Source organism: Nomia melanderi, chromosome 2, assembly GCF_051020985.1.
Source record: "Nomia melanderi isolate GNS246 chromosome 2, iyNomMela1, whole genome shotgun sequence".
Classification (NCBI taxonomy): Eukaryota; Metazoa; Arthropoda; class Insecta; order Hymenoptera; family Halictidae; genus Nomia; species Nomia melanderi.
The window spans coordinates 17270672-17295039 of NC_135000.1; the positions used below are offsets into that span (position 1 = coordinate 17270672).

General features: G+C 32.3%; 1 protein-coding gene across 7 annotated transcripts in view; it reads right to left on the bottom strand.

Moving 5' to 3' along the window:
* The window catches only part of LOC116433584 (uncharacterized), a 410336-nt gene that overhangs the window by 117860 nt on the left and 268108 nt on the right, over positions 1-24368 (bottom strand). For all 7 annotated transcript variants that reach the window (XR_013001492.1, XM_076374507.1, XM_076374508.1 and 4 more), the window contains exon 5: positions 24075-24218. Coding sequence is in view for 6 of the 7 variants with exons in the window: in XM_076374507.1 (XP_076230622.1) it covers positions 24075-24218 (144 nt within the window). In the remaining variant the exon portion in view is untranslated. The remainder of the gene's footprint in view (positions 1-24074; positions 24219-24368) is intronic.

Genomic DNA, 24368 nt, shown 5'->3' on the forward strand with positions numbered 1-24368 from the left:
CCCGACCTTCCCATCGTTCTGCCGGATGTAGCCTTTGTCCCGATGAGACTTCGTCCTGGAGTCCCATCACTGCTAAGTCAAATGGCTACCCCCGACCTTCCAGGCAATTCTGGCCGACGGAATCCAAGTATTCCACTTTGGCAACCTGGTTTGTATAGTCTAAAGTCATTTTCGACCAAAAGTATCCCGACCTTCCCATCGGTCCGCCGGATGTAGCCTTGGTCCCTATGAGACCTCGTCCTGGAGTCCCATCACTGCTAAGTCAAATGGCTACCCCCGACCTTCCTGGCGATTCTGGCCGACGGAATCCAAGTTTTCCACTTTGGAAACCTGGTATGTACCAAACAATTTCGTACCAAATGATACATTTTCAACAGAAAATTGAAAATGTTTTCTAGAATCAACGAGTGAAGAGTTTCTAGGTTTACAAAGCTTAATAAATTCAAAATGAACGTATATTCTGTTGAATTTAATTTTTTCCAAAATCGAATATTATTACATGCAATTGCTTTGATATCATTAATGATTTCCTTCGTATTTCTACCATCTATTACGGAACATTTTATACACTCATGTTGAGTAAGCACGCAAGAAATTATTACAAGAAAAAATAAATAATCAACCATATAGATCAGAAAAACAAGAAATGAAAAATAGAAAATCGAAGTTATGATTGTTATGAAATTGAACATCTCATCTGAAATGTTAGACGACGACCGTTCAAAACGATTCAAGATGAAGATTTCACAGTTAGAAGAGATGCCAGGAAGGCTCCTTCCGAATTTCGCTGGTAGTGTGGAGTAGATGCACCCTGGCCAGCAGACCGAACGAAAAATTCGTTCGAGTTTCTGTCGTGGCGCTCGGCTACGCTATAGGAAATTCAATTCCCGCGTCAACAGAGGCGAATTTATCGCGCGGCCGAGTGGAGCGACCGGTTGGACTGGCTCCTCGTATGAATACAGAACTCGCCCCTGGTCACCCTTCAATTCGCTTTCTTGATAGCGCTCCTTCGTACACCTTGGGTACGGTGCCCGAAATGTGTGACCTCTTTGCAGATGCCCTCCGGATAATTCGTTCGCTTCTTATACCGAAACTTGTTCACAAAACGCGAGAACAAAATTTTAAACACACACGATTCCGATAAGTTAACATTAAAACCACCGAGCAGTTAGAGTGACTAATTTCTAATTTTCTATATAATTTAGAACAGTACGTTGTTTGAGATTCGAAGGATTACCTAGTCTCATATCTATGTAAATACACAAATTTAATTAAAAATCTTTCGTAAACGCGCTTTCGTTATTTGAATACTTGCAAAATAACAACTCTAAAATGGGTACATTTGATCAGTCTAGTAGTTTTAGTGTTAAGAGGGCGTTATTAATTGGTACCTTTCTTTATTAGACAGTACTAATATTATTAGAAACATTATTATTATAGATACAATAGATATTATAGGTATAATAAAGTAGTATTAAAACATGAAAAATCACTTGTTAAAGTGATGAAAATGAATGCACATTAAACAATGGTTTCAATAGTATTTCACTTTTTATTCATTTTGGGAACTATAATTCATATTTTTACATTTAAAACATATTAATAAAGTTATATCAAACATTTAACACTGAAAATACCAGGGAAACTAACTGAATATAATTTGTTTATTCTGCAGAATTACTCAGAGTTTTACATTACTGCGTTTATTATGCAGAGATATCATAAAGGTATCAAGTATCGGAAATCATTTAAAAAATTCATGGTTTCACTTGCACAATATGATGAGAAGAAACTTATAAAAATATGTATTTTCATCATTTGTATAAAAAGTACGTACCAATCATATTAAATACTCGGTAACTTCAGTGTTTTTTTAAAATATAATTGTACTTTTTTTATTATTTATGTTATTTTCATTCTTCTTTTTGTATCCAAGAACGCGGCAAAATTGGAAGATATGATTGCTACCAGAACCGGCCCAATTCGAATCAATCCAGCACTACAGTTCCAGCTGCAATCGCGACTGAAAATTTAGCTGAACCACAACTACGAATATAACCGCAGCCTTAACTCCAATCAAACTGGAATTTCAGCCGCACCAGCCCCTGCAACTTCAGGTCGAACCGAGCCGCAGTTCTAACTGCGAGAAAAGTTGAACCGCGACACTAACCACTTCCGTAACATACCCTAGCTTACATGAAGCTGTCAAAATAATTTGTGTAATACGAAGATGAAGTTGTAAGAAAACGGAATAAGGAAGTATCATGGAAACACAGTTCATTTTCAAAACAGCAAATTTTGTATGATAATATCGATTTAATGTAGAAAATCAATACATCAAAATAATAATCAATACGGTACATATTTTAATACTTAGGTGGTTGTCGTCTACCCGAGATTATGTTAATCATCATTTAATAGTCAGTATTATATAGATGTAACTTTACTTATCACATAGCTTAAATGATAAGTAGAATGTTTTCGTCAATAAATATTTTGTAACTATTGTATGGGTAAGTATGAAGAACAACAAACTGGCAAAAATGTACAAAAATCTCTACCAGAACTAAGAAATGAATACAGCAAGAAATCTACTTTTTATTATAATTCATAATTCATGCATTGAATAATATATTATAATTCTTTTGCAATAGAAATGATATTCGATTTTATTTTTGTACTATGATCCTTAAATTATTTCATTGTTGTTACGCCGAACATTAAATCTTTCCCTAACGTTTCTTTTTTATCATTAAAGAAGACAGTTCATAATTATGCCGAAGGATATTGGCATTTTAAAATATTCACAGGCTAAAATAGGGAGCTTGAAATATAATTCGTAGCGTAACATGGTATCGTAATAAATAATATTATATGAACAACATTTAATGTAAAATTGTGCCAGGTGTACATATCAGTTCAGGCCGTTCAATATTGGCTACTGACTCTTTAATGGAACCCCGAAATGGAAGGTTGGTTAGACAACACCAAATATTTATATATGTACACGTATTGCAAACGAAAACAGTGTTAGCGTTAATACTAGAGCAATGTTTACGTTGGGTATAAAACGTTTATGTTAACTCTGTTCCAATTTCAGTTGAGGCTTCGTTACACACGATATAATTTGTTTTTGCTCGTTTCTTTTTCCGTTTTTTAATGATATTAATGTTCATCTCTACTCAAAAGTCTGTTATCGGTCATAAAAATTATTTATCGATATGCAAAGAAGGAAAACAAAATTATACTACGGATTAAATATATAAAATAAACAAATTAATTAAGTAAAAAGACTGCACTACCATCCTTTTGCGTTACTTTCCTTTATGATCCTTGAAGAGTTAATGCTTCATGCACGTATTGCACGTTGCAATAAAAATTGGTATCACCAGTTCGAAACGAAAATCAATTGCTTTTACGGGATCACCAAGATCTACAGAAGGTAAAAGAAAAACAAGGATCATTCTCTTCTTTTTGTCGTTGCGCATCATAATGACGAGTCTCGCACGATTTCTGCTCCCCGCAGCTTTTTCTTTTATTGTTTAAAGAACGGTTGATTTCCTCGAAAAAAAGGTCAACGAGTACGCGTTAAAAGTCATGGAAAACATTTACCTCCGCCGTTGGTCGGCTACGAAGCGACACTGCCCATAAATTTCGATCGGACGTGCACCTATTTGAGTTTAAACTGCGAATCTACGTGATAATTCCTTGCCGACACTCATAAATTTACTCAATACACAGTAAACCGGAATACATTCTATTCCGTTCCCTGAATAAATGATGCAAGTTTAAGAATTAATACCCCGTTCTGGTGAATTCAACGGGATCATATCCTATTCGCCCTGTTTCATGCTCCAGTTAATGAAGTTTAAATAAATAAATCGTGTTCTAGGGATTATGCTGTTGAATGCGTCATGTTATACGATTGTCGCCTATAACATTATTTCCTCGCATGTTTCTCTAAAATCTTCTTACATTTCGAGATCTTCTAACACGTCCATGCCCAGCGTTTGTTTCAATATCAATTTTCATAGTTACGGTATTTTATTAAATGCGTTTTTGCCTTTATACCGTGCGTTATAATTTAAAATACAAATACACATGAAAGTAATTTAATTTTCTTAATTTTCGCTGGTCGTGGACGTGTTAATGTAGTTGCCCCTTTGGAGAAGCAGAACAATTTAATAAATTTTCTCCAATGGAACTTTGATACAAAACATAAAAATGAATTCTAAATGTTCGACGATAGAATATTATGAACTCCAATAGTTTGTGGTATTGTTTAATAGAAACAATTAGTTGAAGAGCTTTTCACCATTTATGTTTGATTATGATACAGTGTATTTCGGTTACTATATATGCATATAAATTATGAAATTATAGGATATCGCAGCAATACCCTGTTTCACGGTTAATATTATCAAGCTTGATCAAACTAGAGCTCGACTAAAATCGCTTGAGGATTCGTTCGAATTGGAAGCTCGAGCGAAATCGTAGCGAGATAACTTTCAATCAACGACAATCTCGAAAATGGATTTGCTGGTGGACTTCGGTGTATACATGTGTCTGTCTAATGGAAGTGGAATAATTACTCGAAGCACTTAAGTGAAGTTTCATGGACTTTCGAATGTGGGAAGAAAAAAACTTTCTTGAAAGAAATTTAAATTTTCTTCCAGGTCTGTATTCGTAACAAATCATAAAGTATTTGTATTATTAGAAAGAAATAACTAGAACATACAATTTTCAGAAATCTATTTAATAAAAATAAAAATCAAATAAGAATAAAATAAAAATAAAATTAAAATAAAATAAAATAAAATTAAATTAAATTAAATAAAAATAAAATTAAATTAAATAAAATAAAATTAAAATTAAAATAAAATAAAATAAAATAAAATAAAATAAAATAAAAATAAAATTAAATTAAATAAAAATAAAAATAAAAATAAAAATAAAAATAAAAATAAAATAAAAATAAAAACAAAATAAAAATAAAAATAAAAATAAAAATAAAATAAAATAAAATAAAATAAAATAAAAATAAAATAAAATAAAATACAAATAAAATAAAATAAAATAAAAATAAAATAAAAATATACTTTCTCGATAAAATATTTTATTAAGTTAAAACTGAGCTAAAAATATTATTAAGTTATTTCTATAAAATTGTTATTTTGCGATGCGACAATTTAAAAATTTCTAATGAACTAAACGTTGGAAACAAAGTGTGAAGGAAACATATGACACAAGTTAATAGATTGAGTAAATTAAATTATTGAAAATGTAATTGAAACTAATATTTGCTCGCTGGATAGAAATTAAACGTTGAAGTTTTGTGTCGTATCAAGGTACACACTACATCGTGAAATATATTCGATCGATGGCTTTTGTTTTAATAGCGTGAAATAATATGGTGTCGTTGACGAATTTTATGAGTGGTCGTTTAAAGATATGGACTAAAACGATATGTGACGTATACGCCAGGATCCCGACCTGACGTTTTAAAATATTCCAGCTGTCTGGGCTATAAATTCCCAACGGCGCGACAAATCCTCGGCGCTACTGAAAGGTGTCGAATTAATATCGGCGTTGCGAAGTCAAGCGCGCTGTTCCGACAGGAATATCGAGCAAGTTTAAGAAACAGGCAACGCTAAACAATTCCTTTATGCATAAGTCTGTGAACAATTCCGTGTCTTTGTTTTGATTCATAGCGACTTGTCAATGAAACGGGGGATAGCTCATGAATACCAGAACAAAAAAGAAAGTAAAAGTGTAAGATCAAATCAGAAAGAAAAGTAGAGAACATTTTGAAGACAAAAAGGCAAGAAAAGAATCAAAGGAAAGCAAGTAAAAATTCTGGTAGAATCGATTAATTTTTTGGCAAATACTGTTTGTTCATCAAGATTATTATTAAAATTAAAAAATAAAATAAAGACAATAACACAAAGACCATAAAATAAAATGTCTATATCTAAATAACTATGTACAATTTGAATAAAAAGTTTGAGGGAACAAAATGAAAATTGTAAGATAGAGATATTTTTTATAGTAATTACTATATAATTATTTTTACTTGAACGCTTATTAAGATGACAGTGATGTAGATTTTAAGAATTTGTTTTTTGGAAGAATATATAAAAGACAAACACGTTCATTATCGTCTACGGGAGATTTAATTTTCTATGTCTGCAGCGATCAATAAAAGTCGAACGATTTTCTTCAATTATTCGATTACTGAACGTTCGCTCGACAAGTCCTGACTATCCGGAAACGATGCCATCCTGCTCGAATAGCTCCGTGCATCTCAAACAGTTCGTTGATCTCCTTAAATTCAATCGCGCGCAGTTTACTTGATTCGCTCTAAAATTATTCCACACGACCTGGATTATTCGGCTGCGAATCGAACGTTTGCTGTTAGTCATGTAATTGGGGGAGTTCGCTTTCGTTCCGTGTAGAACGTCACGCAATACGTAAAAATTTTAAAAATAGAAGCCAGTTAAGCAGTATCGTGACACAGGATTTATTAGAATCAAAAGGAGATCAATTTCTCTAATCAGTGAAATTTGGGCAAAAACCCTTTGCCTTATAATTTGTGATAGTATTTTATCTTATATATTATATTTTTATATTGTATATATTATTATTTTATTATAGTAGTATATTATACACAATGTGGTAGTTATTAATATAGATACTAAACAATTGTTTAGTTGAAAGTTAGAAGGTGTATATTTTACTTAACTTCTTCAACGATTTTTTCCCAATTGTGATCGATACAATCACTCAATAATTTATTGACAAAAAAATAGTTCTACGCATATGTTATGTGTATGTTTTCTCTAAAGTATAATAATTAATAACGGAACAATAATATTTAATTTGAATTCGAAAGAACTGCGTAATACTTACGTTTGTACAATTATGTTTGAAACCGTCGCTGGTAGTCTTACACGATGTTATAGGGCAAGGGATTAAATTTAACTCATCGGAACCAAAAAGCGTTTGATTTTGTAATGAATAGTCGGTGGATAGATCGAAACTTTAGAATTTATTTAGAAATCCATGTAAAAGCGACAGAAACAATTGTAACAGTAAGTATTCCGTGATAAATCCGCTAAACTTTTACTTTGGTGGCCAACAAAGGCAAACTAAAAACCCGCGGGATTAAGAGAACGCCCTTTAAATGAATTAACGTTCCTTAAGGAAATTGGTTCAAGATTCTGGAGCAGCCGGGTAGACCGCAAGATTTAGAGCGGGTCTTAGATTCGAGCCAAGTAAGCATATTATTTGGGTAGCCGTCGAGACCATGCCAGTTCCTCTGGTTAGGCAAATGGTTGCATTTTAACGTATTGTTCAAGGCACAGCGGATACAGTTAAAAGCGCTCTGGGCAATTTAACGCTATTGTAGTCGCACGTGTAACATTGAACAAACAACGTGTATGAATCAGTATACGGCAGTAATTAGTAGTTGTAAGCAGTGGTTATTTACAGTGGTCAACGGAATGCTTCAGGGTGTATCTATTGTTATTTACAAAGAAATTTGAAGGTTCTTAGAGGTAAAAGGCAAAAGAGTAAATATAAAATTTGTATAGTGCATCATATCCGTAATATTAACGCAATTCAAATTAACAGATCATAAAAAAAAGTATAATGAAACACAGGAGAGGTTTCATTGCATTAATATTTCGCACTTAAATATGAATGAAGTTAAAGTAATCAGACATACGAATAATGGAATTATTTATTGCACGAGTTCAATTATTATTAATTAACTGTTCAGGTTTATTCGTTTAGTCTATTTACGTACTAGACAGCGCGTGAAAGATGTTTAATTATCTGCCTGCACTTTATAAATACTTGTGAAATTACTTTCATAAATAAATAATTTAATCAAGTTCTCATATTTGTGGATTTCCACTATTACTTTTATAAATTTATCTCTCTCTCTTTTCATTATTAAAGTTGAAGTTCTTTTCTTTATTATAACTAAAAATTAATTCATTACGTATTTTCTTTTCCTAGTAACTATTCCTAACAAACGTATCTGTTGCTCCCACGTCATGAACAATTCTAACATTTGCTAACGGGAACATGCGATGCAACAATGTCTGTTATTACCGCATACATAATAGCAACAATTAGTCAGTATATTGCTTTAGTGGAATATCAAAGCAGTCACTCTTTAATTAAAGTAACTTTGCTTAATTTATATAAATAAAAACTTCGTTTAATAGTTCCTAGTGATCTTTATCAATAATTGTTGAAGATTGAAGATTGTTATTGATGTAAAAAATTTAATCTTTTAAACTATAGTAGAAATCAGTTATAATATAAACACCTTAATATTATTTTAAATGGTATTCTGATGTAGATCTTTCGAACATTATCAAAAGTCTATTTTTCGAAAATTCGTCGTCTATTTCACGAACAAATTATAAATGACTGTTTTGTCAAATAAGCAGTATAATCAAACTTTTACCGTCAATTCGGCTCTTCCTCCGTCCCATAAAAGAACAAGACTTTAGTGAACTCCCCGAGATAATTTTATCCAATGAAAAAATCAGCTCGTCTCCCAGCATGAGGACATGCCACAAGAAAGATTGAAAATCAGGACGTACGGTCAATCCCCGAAGGAGATTAGTTCATCAATGTTTCATGAGACGGCCATGTGCTGCGTAATCCACTCTTTAAAATGGAAATCGGAAAAACCGGAACGAACCGCGCCAATCTTAACCAAGTGCATTCGACGATTCCCCTGTTTCAGGTGCCATCAAACACTTTTCTTGAAATACTCTTTGCTACTACTTAATATTAAAAACATAGACATGTTAAACATTACGATTAGATTAGATAAAATAAGACGCAATCATAATAAATTCAATTCTATTAATGCTATATCTAAGGATTTAATTAATTATACTAGACACATCCTTCAGAGTAAAATGAAACATTCTTTTCCTTTCTAAGTAGGCAGCACAATTTGTTCATGATTTCATGAAAGAAAATAAATTTTGCGTAACACTTAAATTAATATTTAATATAAATAAGTATAAAAAGGCAAAAATTATATACTGTAACTTAATGAATTTAATTTTTATCTACCATTAGAGAAATCAAATTATTCTTTGTAAATATACCTGGGTGATTTTAAATATAATAGTATAACACAAAACAAATCAGACTAATAATCAATATTTGAAATAACATTCATCCATAAATTTATAACATTAACAAATAATGAATAAAATAATTTCCTAAAATTCAGTACATTTCAACATTTAAGAAATTTTAGTAGACGTATTATGTTATTTCTAGTTAAGCAGGATACTTGTATACTAGTATTTATGTAATATATACAAAATTTTCCTTCGATTTCAATTTTTCTAAATTATAGTACATGAATGTTATGCATAAAAATTCGTAGTCTAGAAAAATGATTTATTACGCATAAAAGTGTGAAGTCATTTTATAGTTGGTCGATCAATCAAGGCTGAGCTCACATAATTCTTGCAAAACCAAGCAACATGGTCGCGCTATAAACCCAGTAAAAACCGCCATTGCGGGTAAGTTTATTTGCGCGAGAGGAAAAAACGAGAACGCGGAGAGCAAAATAGATATTCTTCCGTTTATTCCGTGCCAAGAGGCAATTTCGGAATCAGGACATGAGATTCTTCGAGAGTTTTCAAACAGTTCTTCTGAACCGAGAATATGTCACCCCACATATTTACTTTTACAATTCTGTCAAAAATATCATGGGAATATTAAATCGACATTCCGTCGTCAGATTTCTATTTTTGAGAAAGTTTCAATTGAAAAATTTCTTAGCCAAAGAGTTGTATGACAGGTGCTCATACAGAAATTTTTCAAGAAAATAATTTTTAATGTATACTTAAACTTCGCCACAATAAACTTTCTCCTGTGCATTGGATATTATAAAAAATAAAATATTCGAGAAATAACTTAGTTCATTAATAATGAAATGTTAGAAATAGAAACAGTATACATAAGATTATCCTGGAAGAGATCAAAATCAAAGAAAATAAATATAAATTTATGTTATGTTGCTAAAATTGTTACGATCATTATTAAAATTTCGAGATTAATATTCTGAGAAATTTCCACGAGTTTGTAAGGTTGTTGCAATTTATTACTACATTTTTCTATATTTTGCAACATTCGAAACCAAGTTCATCGAGTTTTCATTTACTGACAAGTGGAGACAGTACACACATTTCTTTTAAAACGTTAAAGTGGCTGTAATTGAAATATCAAATCAATGGTAAAATTTTAGAATTTTAATCGACATATATCAAACATCATCGAAACTGCTTTCTAGTCCATAATTAGCTCGACGCCGCTCTTTAACGTTTAATTTTCTAGTCTGCGGATGATGGACAGAGTCCTCCGTGTCAAAATTTGATTGTGAGGACCATCCGCTTGGATTGGTGTTCTGTTGATCGCAACGGACGAATTCAAATGAATTCAGTGAACAACTCTTATATAGAGAATTTGCATTTTCCTTTGAAGTTATTAATATCAATGTCTACGAGATTCAGGGAATTTATAACGTTTTTAAAGAGAGGGTCACAGTGTAGAAATTATTTCTGAAATAACACTAGATATAATTCGTATAATACTTTCTACAATACATCTACGTAGATGTTATCAAAATAATTTCCATACTCTGATACTTTTCTTTCAGCTCCACAAATATGCGGATACATACAGTTATTGTTGTTACTTTACAAAGGTGAACAATTTAAAATTTTAAAGAATGTTTATTTCATGAGAAATGAGAAATGATTTCATTTGTTTTTAATTAAAATTTGTCACTCTAAAGATTATTTAATAATTTCATTTAAATGAGCACGAATTTATGCGAAACAATTGGAAATGCCTTTCAAACATAAATGAAAAGTAATTAAGAAGTACAAACATTATTACAGAGCACTACTTCCGTCAATTCATTTCGTGATCCACCTCAGAGGAAATATATTTATGAATGATTAATTTCATTGTGAAATATTATTTATCCTTTGCTGTCGATTGGACATTTTCAATCAATTTTATCGTGAATCAAAGCGGAAATGTAAGATTAAATTAATAATGCATAAGAATAATAATGCTTACGTACATTCATTGTTATATACATATTGAAATAAAAGTTAACTGAAAAGAACATTTCATTTAAAGAAATTAGTGAAATAATACAATTATTAAGAGAATATATTTTTCATTTCAACTGTTTGCCTTTTTACAATTGAAGGAAATAATGGGAACAAAAACTTCTACTGTGCTTCCAGCCAAATAATGTTTGATTTGATTCGAATACAAATGATTAAGATTAATAGTAATCAAGAATACACAAAGAATTAATGTGAATTCTGAAGAGTCTTTATCATGTACATATTTTAACAAACGTAAAAAGAAGTTAGTAATTACTCCACTTACCATTTTCACATGTTTAAATTTCTTTATTGAAAATATATGTTACATTCAAATACTCAATACCTTTAATACTAAATGTTACACATCAGTAATGTATCTCAATAAAGCGAATTTCTGTATTCCTCCAATATTTTGAAATAATGTATTACTTTTTATCTATAATAATAATTTATTATTATTGTTGTGCAATTGTGCAACACAGAAGTTGAAAGTAACAACGTTGATAAGCATCATTTGCCCTTATCTAGTCGTCAAAAGAGATGTTGACGCAAATAAGAAAAACCAGCGTAAAACTAGGAGCGAAGAAAACAAAATGGCACGCTAAAGAGAAAAATGGCGGAAGTCCGAGTAGAAAGTGCGAGAAAAGTTCTTCCAGCTTTTCGAATAAAAGACGGGACCAAGTATCGCAGCTGACCGTAATTTCTTCGTGTTTACTATCCGTGATAACGGAATAGGATGGTTGTCCGACGGAACACAGGATTCAGAAATCACGAAAGACATCCGCCGTTTCCGCTGGATGTTTGTTCTGCACTATTTGCAGCACCAATGCTCTTCTTTCGAGGAATTTTACTTCTGTCCTGTTACCGAAACAATTATTTGAACATTGAATGGCAGACCAGAGGATTTAGTGGATCTTTCTGCTAGTTACTATCGGTTCTTTAGAAAAGGTGAGTTTAACTTCAATGATCTACAATTGAACTCTGTTTTTACTTTGTGTACAATACTGAGGTTTATTTTCATTGCCAAGGGATATTGAAAAATTATTCCCATTAGTAATTTCTGTGTCATTTATTTCTAATTTCCATCATTTTATATTTATAATTCGAATTATATATTTCATATCTCGATTTACAATAGAATTTTTGTTTTTCTATTCTGACATCCTGGTTAAAATAATTGTACTTAAAGGTGTAAATACAAAAGATCGCTTCTATTCTGAATTATATTATTTCATTTTTGTTTATAAATGACTGTAATACAGCAACAAATAAAGAATAATAATAAAGAATTTTAAATGCACATTTTAAGTATGCTTCAAGAGTTTAATAAATTACAGCCTGCAGGGAAACAATTTTTTCAAAATTTTCGAATATGAAAGTAATGAAATGTAATATTTATATTTACAACATGTATGATCGATGACATTGTGCTGTATCATCGAAAGAATTTTCAATGTAATCATTGTTTGTTTCAATCAATTGTGAACACGTATATTTGATGTAAAACGTGACAAACATTTTTGACAATCAAAAATTCTCAGAATATAAAATAATACCACAGATTCAATAATCTATGAGAAATTGGAGACAGTTCCTTGACAAGCATCGGTTCTCCCATTTTTCTTCATTCTGTTACCTCCCTTGCTTTTGTCCTACCTTTTCCGCTTATTTTCGTAGTTTTGCCAGCGCTTCGCTTTCTGGTACGTCATCGAGAAAATTTAACGAGGACAAATGAAGCGGAAAAGATGCGCGTTGCTCCTGATTCCAGGAAGTATACCTTCGTTCATACTTCGTCTACCACGTCTCATAAATTTTCTACTATTTCTCGAACTATTTTTCACGGCATATTTCACTTCATTCAACTTTTACGTAATTTCAATTATAAATTATCGAATTGTTTGGTCTGTTTCTGCTGATTTCATTTTAAAACGATCTTCCTCGTAAACTGGGAATTTGTACATCTTCTTCGACTGCTAATTACAATTTCAACAAATTCTACCATGATTTGATCAAATAAAATATTTAAATTCATTTTACAGTGAATTCTGAAACTAAATTATATACATGCTCGATTTTTAAATTTAATAGAGACCAATTTTCATTTTAAATTAAGAAATATGGAACCGTTAAATGAAAATAATAATACACACTGCTAAATAATATTTCATCCGGATATAGAGAATATAAATAAGATGTAAAAAATGCCAATTGTTACAAATTTTTTAAAATGAACATATTGTGTCTCGATTTCATTTTTTTTGTAGCTTAATATTTCGTAAAAATGTTCCTTATTAACTCGTTTAATTTTATTCTACGAAAATATATATTCGAATCGATACTATAATTAATTGTTTATTTACTACCAGCGAAGATTCGTATCTACGTATTTAATAAGGCTGTTCATGGTGTCAAACCATTGCAAGCATCGTAGTAAACCATCGCAAAGTACTTTGATGTACGCGGATAATTCATGCGGATCCAATTAGACTTTGAGATCGCCCCGTAATTATTCCGGGTCAATGGTCTAACGCCGGGACGAACTCGAAGAAGGGACCACTGGAGTTACGCTTTGCGACAGGCATCATATTTAAAATGGGGATTACGATTTATTTTGTTGACCACTGCAACATCCGTTCGATTTCAACGATCGCAGTTATTTTTCATCGCAAATGATATTCAATTAATTTCAACATTTCAGTGGCGACATGGAATCCATTAACTACTTGAAAAATAACTACATGTGTAATATCGTTTTAAGAATATTTATTGCTCCAAAAAAAACAATTATTTGTAACTTTAACGGGACTTTTCAATAAATTTTAGTCAAACAATAGACAAAAGATGAACTATATAGTTAGTTATTATTTCTTAGAAAGAAATGAAAATTTTAATTTCATAAATAAAATAGTATTTTCTAATTAATAAGTTTCGCTGTACACGTCTCAAACAGCTGTCAATGATTATTATAATATATTATACAATAACGTGAACCTTAATATGACGTTTAGATTGAACTAAAACACAATAGTCCATACGAATTCAATTAAAATCGAGTTTCAAAACAAACTTTAAAACAATTACACATCGTCACTGTATTGCACTTTATCAAACATTTTCCAATCAAATTCAATTTTACCTCGAAACACAAAGAGTCTCTTAAAAAAGGAAATAAAATTTCGTATAGCTGTCGTTTCTCCCAATCAAACCGCTAAAATTGTGAATTTGCATAAACATTCGCGTCACGGGCATCGTTATGGAGATCCTTCGAAACAGCGTTATTTACGACAATAACAAAATTTGTTTCTCGAACAGCAAAAAACCGTACGGACGATCGTGGTGTGTGGTTTTCCCTGTACGCTTGGAAAAGTTGAAGCGATAAAAACCATCGCGGGACGAGGAAATTCGATCTCGAGCCGAAGAATATTCGTCCCGTGGCGTGTACGCTTATTATTCCCGTGGCTTTTTTCGCCTGCTGAACGTATGCGCATATTTTGCTCGCCACTAGGAAAAGCTGCGTACCTTATAGAGGCATGCATGACTCACTGTTAAATTAGAATACCAACCCGACGTATTCCTTCGTCCGTTCTTTTTTTCCCTTCTTTTCCCACCGGGGAACGTCCGCAACAGGGGCAGGAATAGCATTGACTAACGAGTTCTGTTTCCCGGGCAGAAGTTTGACGTTGAATACGAACACGTCGATGAATACAGCACGGTAGCCGGTGAACGACTGCGTGTTCCATAATGCACCCCCGCCATTATTACTGTTTTGCGTAACTCTGTAAGCGTTTGCCTCTCGGAACAATTCCCCTTCTGTTTTCAATTAGCATTTTAGTTTAACACTAAAACTAGTAGACGGTTCAAAATGACCCATTCCTGATTTATTCTTTCTGCAGTGCGCAAACCGAATTGTAAATCAATTACAGTGTCAATAGATGCACTCTTAGAGGTTCTATAGAGATATTTCAAAAAATCAATTTAACTGATCGGTAGTTTTATGGTCAACATAATGTGGCACGACTGGTTGAAGCTTCATGATCAAAAATCGAAGACAGATGTTTTAATTGTTATTTGTTCGACACTAAAACTACCAAGCAATTAGAATAACTTATTTTCAATTTTTTTAAGAAACATTAAAACAATATGTTTTTTGAGATTTGAAGGGTATTCTAGTCTTGTATCTGTATAAATACACTAGTTTAATTTAAAATCTTTCGCAAAAACACCTTCATAATTTAAATACTTATATAGAAATAACATAGACACTGAAAAATTACTGAATTGAAAATAAATATGAGTATATATTACTTAATTATATCTGCATGCATAAAGTTTAAAGAAGATTATATTCCTATACTAATTGTATATATAGATATGTTATATAGTAAATATTACAGTAACGAAACAGAACAATTTCTGTTTTATACTATTTTTACTATTTACTATAAATAGTAAACAATCATTGCAATAAAAAGATTGTTTTTTAAAGAAATAAAAATTTCCCGTATATTTTCTTACATGTAATTATATTCTTATAGTTCTACATTTCATTTTTTAAATGTCTCTTGTGGTCCTGTGTCAAATAATGCATTAAGCTTAAATCACGTTTGTACGAACATATCGAAAGTACCATACAATTATTTCGAAACTTATATATTCTCCTCTGTTTCATGCGGTCTACTTAGCTAAATGTGTTAATTAACCGAACCCATTGTGTGCAATATTTACATTTATATTAAATGCATTACACTTTACGGTGTAGCAATGTAATGAGCGTTATTTGCATAATAGCAAACCTGTATTTGCATTGGCTTTTACGGTTGAACGAGCGTTTCGTATTCGTTCCTGCCTCCTATTACTTTGCATTCTTTGCTCTAGCACAGGACCATTTTTACGCAGTTGCTACATATACATATATTGCTTGCATTACTGCATATTAATATTGCAAGCATCACTTGAATTTTTCCGTTGAAAACGTCTTCAAATAGTGTTTTAAGTTGTACATTTTACGTAATTCAGATTACTCAGTGTATTGAATCACAAACGACTGACACTGTTAACGGGGAGAATTCAATAATACATATACATATAAACAACGTTATAATTATTTCTTTAAATATGAGATAATAACTTTCTCTTGAGCTGAACAAATGATTGATCTCAACCCCTTCGTCCCAAATGGTGCGCATAAGTACCACGAACACTTTAAATTACCAGAAAGCTAAAAAACGCCTTAAAGATAAAGAAAAATTGAACCACACGGGAATTTTTATTTATCGCTAACAGTTTAAAGGATAATTATTATTATTATCAATGTTCTCGGTCCTCTAATTGATTTAGGAGAAAAGTTCATATTCAGAGGCGAAAGGGTTGATATATAATCATATATTACGAATTTAGTTTTCTCCTCACATTGAAATAGTTATTAACATCTGATATCCTTAATAAAATAAAACCACTTACTGACGTATTAACCTGTTGCCTATTTTTTAACCATGATCGATACAACTATTTTATCGTTATTAATTTATTAGGAAAAGAACTAATTTTGATTCTTATTCTATGTCTACCTTTATTTATTATATTAAAAAAAATAACACTTAGATTTCTCAAATATAGTTTAACATTTTCGTTACGAGTCTGACACGATATTGTATGTCAAGAGGAGAATCCTTCTCCGATTTCATATGAAACTCAACTGCGTCGGTAATGTATACTACCCGGTACGTTCACGTGACGTAACAGTAAACGTACGTAGCAATATCGCGATATTAATTTCAATATCGAACCAGTTAATTAATCTTCCATAATTTCGTGCTGGATTCAGTCAAGGCAATTTGGCTTCATTCGTTGTAATCGTTTCAACCAATTAACGGGAAGGGTCCTAAGAAACTTGCACAGGAAAATTAACGGAGGGTTCGTGACAGCTCCTACGTGTTACACGTGCAAATAACTCTAGCAACCGGAGAGAAGGCGATGACAGATGCGTGAATGCAAATATTCACGGCGATCTAATTGCATACTAACGATGACTTACTAGATCCGCGGCCGAAGAAATCAAGACGTAACGTCTCCCAAGGCTAATGCAATATTAATCGCGTTTTTCGAGCGGCGGCTAGGAACTGACGTATCAGTTTCAGATCAGCGCGTTAAGCTGCGATCGCCTCTTTCTTGTTGCCGGTATCGAGCAATGACACGCGACCGTGTGATTAATTGCGGTCGCTTATGCACGTTACTCGCTTCGCCGACATTTAACGCTTTCTTCTTCCGCAAATCGGCTGGAAAAGTTCCGCTCGCTTGAAATTTGAATTCAACTTTTCAGATATTTTATATTTCGAACGAATGTACGTAAATAATCTGTTGACTATCGGATGGAAATGTGTTAGATGATCAGATAAAAGTCTGAATTCGTTCATTAGCAACATCTATTTTCAAAATATTCTTTTCTTCATATACCGTTTTTTAAAGTTAGGAAATTAATTACGTCCTGTTGTAATTTTCAAATATTGATCGTAACGAAGTTCCGATCTAACGAAGGGGATCAGATTATTTATTATATCATTTAGAAAATTTTTTTGGCATTTAATCTTCCTGAGACTCCAAATTTTCATATATTTTAACTATTTCTTTGTTAACACATTACTTTAAAAATATTATCATAGAAGATCAGGCAAATATTTGTTATATAAACCAGCAGTTTTAAATTCAAATAAGATTACAATTTTTTTTATTACATTCGTTTAGTATACAATGAATTTTATATCGAGTAAGCGTGTCAACTGAAGTGCGAACGTAGCTTACAAAAGGAGAATCATTAAAAAGTAACAACAGCGTTCAATTCTTGTGTTTGCATATCGCACTATCTTGCGGAAGGCGTCAATCCATTTCATTCACAAAACCTGGAAATTGATAGCGACTTTATGATTATATTCCTTCGCAGCGAGATATTAAACAGACGAGTTACTTTGCAATTCAGAATAGTCTGGCGTGTAATCCTGCATGCATAACCAATAAGGGGAAAAAATTCTAACAGGTAAATTGATTTCTTCACCTTTTATTCAATCGCCATTTTCGTCTGACTCTGGCTTATGTACACGAGTTGAAAGTCATTGAAACTGACAATTTTATTCCTTCCACGAAAAAGAAAAATCACGGTAATTAAATAGGTATTAACTGCAGTCAAAAAATATAATTAAATAGTAAACGAATGCAATGAAAATTGTAGATAAGAGGATTGTAACAAGAGTATTTTATTAATACTACTATACGGTCTTTTAATCGAGTGCTCAATAGTTATTTCTTTTCTGAGATCTTAAACTACCTTCAGGTTTTAATTCTATTATTCACTTAAATAAATTAATAAGTTGAAGATGCACTGTCATTTATGGTACTGTTCATGCCATTTTGTTGCTAATGTAAAATTGAAAGAGTAAACTCTTAATATCTCTTTCTACAAAATAATTTTCTTCTTTAATTCTGGTGTAATATTTACTATTTCATTAAGGGAGATTCTTGTTATTTCATTTTAAATGCATATTTAATATTTAATATTGATATTATTAAAAGTTTATAATTCATATAACAAAAAGTAAATAACCTGTACAGAAGTGAAGCAAAAGCATAATTCTTCTCACGGGGGAAAGCAACAGAAAAATAGTGTGCTTTTTTACCAATAAATATTTCTAAATAAAGGCAGTAATTTATCCTATATAAGGTGAAAAATGAAAGCATTTGTATAGTCGGACGTGGAAATGGCAAGAGCTATATTTTCCATGTTATTCATGATACTAAAGTATACATAGCAGATTTATACTTTTATAACATACGAAATTATGTAAAACACTGAGAATAAAACCATTAGTCAAAATTCTTTACAACACAATCGGATAATTTAAAAGATACGTAAACCAACACCTTTCTTTTTGAATAAAAAATTACGTAGCGAATAAGAATTAATAACGGCACTAATATCAATGCATGATGAAGTATTATTGACACCATGAATAAAATAAGAAATTCATAAATACTTTTAATCGTGTACAATGTTCCACTTATTCTGTACACACTGTTACTAAAATAATATTTGATAAATTCCTATAGAAGAACATGGATAATTACATATGTAATAAAAATAGTTAAATTTTTTCGTACAGATAATTTACACGTGCAACCAAATAAAAATTCCCTGGAATACGATTACTATACTGCAGCTGTTGATGCATTTATGGAAAGCTCGAAAGTACAAAATTGCAGAAAACACACGATACGAAAAAATATATAAAATACTCCAAGTATAGTTCCTTTTAAAATATTTATTAAAAACCTTTTTTTATGGTAATTCGATTTTCCTAATTACATTCTTAAATATTCGAATCTTCATAAAGATCCGCAGTCCAGTGCCCACTACAGCGAAATATTAAATATTTGTAAGAGCCTGCGTTAGCACAGTGTAACGAAGTGTGTAGAAGTTGAACGTAATTAGAATTGCAATGATTGCCTACTTTGTAATATAATATGGGACAACGATACACAGGATAATTGGTCGGGGTAAAAATGCCGGAACCTATCTCAATTTGCGGACGGCCTAATGAGCAACCAACAAAATGGTCGCGGCCGGGTTGAAGGTCCCACGTTAATGCCGTCGATTGACCCAAAAAGCTTGGGGACGATTGACGCGAGCCCGGCACGCGGGAAGTTCCGCTGATGGCTTTTCACTCCGGATGGCTCGTTTCTGTACTTAATGGCCAGTCAGTTCGAACGAAAGCGCCCTGGCTTAATAGCCATTGTTTGAAGCGGCGGGAAGTGAATAATTATCGGTCGTATGCCACCCGAACGCCGTACCAATGGTAACCTTCAATACCTTAGTTTCTCCGATTTTCGGCCGTGCTAAATGGAAAGGGTTCGTCCCTAGCGTTCCGTCATACGCTTTCGAACGGTGACTTGATGGGTCCGGTCGCGAAGTGTTCGTCCAACGTTTGCACTGGCAAACGCTTCGCTTACTTTTCGCATTAACAGGTTCATTGACGAACCAGCGCCTATAAACATCGTTCAACCCCCTGCCCTATGATATCGTGTCAAACTCGTGATGAAAATTTTAAACTAAATTCGACAAATGTAAATGTTATTTATTTGTATTAAATATAAATTAAATATTTCGTTTCTATTATGAATCCTTAACATCTGAAGTAAATATGGCGAATAGAATAAGTACCAAATTGTATCTTTTTTCTGATAAATTATTGACATTGAAATGATGTGGTTTTTTATATCTCTTTTATTTTTAAAAATAAAGATAAACAGAACTTTTCAATCTAAAACATTTTCTCCTTCATTATCTATAAATTGCCTATCTATACATTATAACTACTTTACAAACAGTTTTATTTATCTCTATTTTCAGAAATAAAAGAAATATAAAAAATCGAATTATTTATGGGGTGACATAATAATTGTTTCATTGAAAGAGAAACTTGAATATATATGTTTATTGTAGATTTATTGTTAATTTATTCTGTTTAAATTTCGCAGATTCGAGTGAAATTCGGTTTATTCTATTTATTAGAGGGCAAATTAATTTTTGAAGGTAAATGTGGTGAAAGTATTGTACCACGCGGATATAATTGATGTAGTGTATACTCTATATGTTAAACTAAAGTTTTGCTTGAAGTAATTTTAAGTTATTGTATTGATTGAATATTAATATTAATATTAGCAGAATCTTAATACGTGTTGAAATAAAAAGAAAATAATTTGAAACATATGTAATTAACTCTTCCACAGTCCTTAGTTAAATTATATACCCATATAAAGTAACATGGACAAAGAAAAAATACGTTATTAAAAACTTCCCTGCATTCTCGTGAGGTACAAAAGTATCTCTTCAAAAAAATAATGCGTAGCTGCATCGAACAATGTAAAAAGTGTTACCAAAATGATAAATACCTAACCATGCGCAAAGAATAAACAAGAACATATCAGAATTAAATTCACTTCCATACACTGACCTGCTCGCTTTCTTTATTATCTTAATTAAGTTTCAACCAAGTACAGGATTTAAAACACCACGTTCCCCTCTGTTTCTCGCATTCGTTATTTCACAAAGTGCACACACTTCTAAAAACACCAACAGTGCTCCTTTCGTATCGGCCTTCCAAGCGTTCCAACGTTCGCGTTAGCGGAAACGAATCTCCAACCCCGGTGTCAAAGGGTAAGACAATAATTACCACGGAGGAAGAAGGCGGAGTTTAAAATTCGCGGTTCTCTCGAGTTTCAGATCCCATTAAACTTTAAACAAACAGCTGGGGAAGGCGACCTCGGGAGCAGCGAGACCATCGAAACAATATGGCCCGAGGAAACTGTGTCGTCCGCTGGCTCTATCAAAAAATTGACCCGGCGATCGTTCCCGGAACAAAACGGTCTAGCAATCCGCGGGGGACCAAAGCAAGAAAAATAAAGAAGCGGAAGAAAAAGTAAGAATGAACCGAGCGGAGAACAAAGAGTCACGAAAGAGCCACATGGAGGGGCAATTTTGTAATCTGAGCGGCGCGGCGGGCCCGCGGAGCGTGAAATTTTCAAAAAACGTACCCGTATCTAGTCACGGGCCACTAACGACTCCCGCGACGGTATCGCTCGGCATCTCGCTGGTGCATTTTCCCGTAAAATTCCGGAATAATGATACCGCTCGGCCTTTAACAACCGCCACGTTTGTTCGTCCAAGAATCCGACCGCTCGAGCATCGGGCGCACAATGTGCCATAACGAGCGAAGTCCGTCGCTTGTAACACGAAGTTATTTCATTGTGTACCGCGGAAAACCCAGAAGACTCGCCCCCACCGCGCGCTGCGTCTCTCTATCGCTTTTCATCCTAACTGGGTTGAGAACTCATCCGGATTCAACCGCGGATATTTTTAATGGCACTCGCCATCGTCTCTTGTCGCGTAAAATTATTGCGGTTAGATTATCAGTAGTGACCACTCGCGCTGTTGTTCGATGTGTGTTATTGATGAAATTTCGTAAAACCGGAGGGATATCAATTTAACCCCTTGCCCTATGGTTTCTTTCTCAACTCTGATCGATATGATAATTTGTCATTAATAATTGATTGCAAAATGAGAAAAATTGTAGGCATATTCTGTCTGTTTGCTTTTAACATTAAAACTACAAGATGGGTCAAAAAGACTCATTGCTGACGTCTTCTTTTTGTAATTAGTAAAAAGATAACGGATATTTCTTTGAAAAGCGGTTAAGGAAATTGATTTAGCAATACAGAGGTTAAATTACGAATCAATTAAAGTCTCAATAGATCTACTCTTGGAGTTTTTATAAAGAAATTTCAAAAAGTTAATTTAACTGTTATAGTTTTAGTATAAAATATAATAATTGGTTACAGAAGAAGAATATTTACTTTGAATTCGAATAAATCGAGTAATACTTATCTTTGTTAAATCATGTTGAAAATCTTCACCACGAATCTGACACGTTGTTATAAGGCAAAGAGTTAAGTTGAATGAGCGAGCTGTGAATCGTTGGTTTGGGAGTAAAAGTTATGCAGTGATTTGAGTTTAATTATAGTATTATGGTTTGTAAGTTGAAATCTTGTGAGATGGGAATTACTTATTTTATTTAATTATTGGTGGTATCTGTATGATTTAGTTTTGGATTTGTTGTGTAAAATGGAGGTAGATTTAATATAGATTTGATCTTGAAATGATTTATTATGAGTTTTAAGGATTTTAATGAATGTTTATAAATTTGGAAAATTTATATAATAGTAATAATAATAAAATAGTATTACGTGATTTACTGGATTAATTGTAAGGTTGTAATGTAAAGAGGATTTTTCGTGTCTTTTGAATTTGTATTTGATATATTTCTGTGAAATCATTCAATAAAATCATTTGAATAAAATTGCTTACAATTCAACAAAATTATTACTATTTATATTCTCGTATAAAAGTGAATTCACTTGATTTACAAAGTCGAATCCAACTTTAAACAGAATGTATACATCATTTTAATATAATTAATTCCTTTTATATTTATGTGATCTTTATTTTTTATCGTGTTACCGTATTCGTTTGTAATAAACATCAAATTGAAAATGTGATCTTTATTGTTCATTGTATTCGTTTTCAATAAAGATCAAATTGAAAATTTCCTTTGTACAGTTATTTTCATCCTAAAATTAAAAACATCGAATGATTTATACAATGGCAAATGTTTTCCAGAATGCGCAGTTCCATAGGAAATCAAAGGAAGCCCAACATTCGTCGAAAACAAATGTTCCGGTTCATTGGTCACCCGAGAAAAATGTTCAATAAATTTGACCTGGACTTTTCTAGTGATTGCAAACAGAGTATGTTATCACTTCTGGTTGAGTGATATCAATTTCTCTTTCTAAAAACACTGTATTGTGAAATGTTTGGACATTTTAAATAGTAACGCTTACATAGATGATAGTTTCTAACAAAAAGCATGTTATAACACATTGATTCCAAAAATCAAAAATTTAAATTATAAAATAAATACGTTCTGTATTTTTTACTTTTCTTAACATTCTCATATCAATTATTAATTACCTTCCACTTATTCAATTCAATTAATAGATGGGAAGTACAAAATCTAAATTACTATTTGAAATTTTTTAATTACTTCATTAATCTAGGAAATTAATTCTCATTATCTTTGACTAAGTAACGAAATAAGTTAAGTTTTTAAAACTTAAACGAAAGTTAAGATACTGAGTCATAATTAAACAAACAATAACTAACGTCACTTATTTGATGACATTTATTTAAAGTGTGAAGCTTAGTCAATAAAATGTTGATAAAGTTTAGCTTAGTTTAGTTTATATCCAGCGTCAAGAATACATAAACTCAATTATTAAATATAAAAAAGTTCAATGACTCACCACACGTGTAAACGACCCTCAAATAAGTTCTGCTATCCGGGCTGCAGGGTTCACCGAACGTCGAACTGTTTGCCACCACTGAGCAACGGCGTTTTCCATGGCACAAATTCATCACGGTTTCCGTGGCATATGACGCAATGCACGCTGTAAACAGGCGAAATTGATCTATTCAACATGTCCGTTCACGATGCTTCGTTAAAAATGGTTTTTCGATTCGGTATGAATCGCGTCGGATCGTTAGTCAATTGGAAATGGAATGCCGGTTTAGCGGCTGACTGTGACTACTTGGCCATG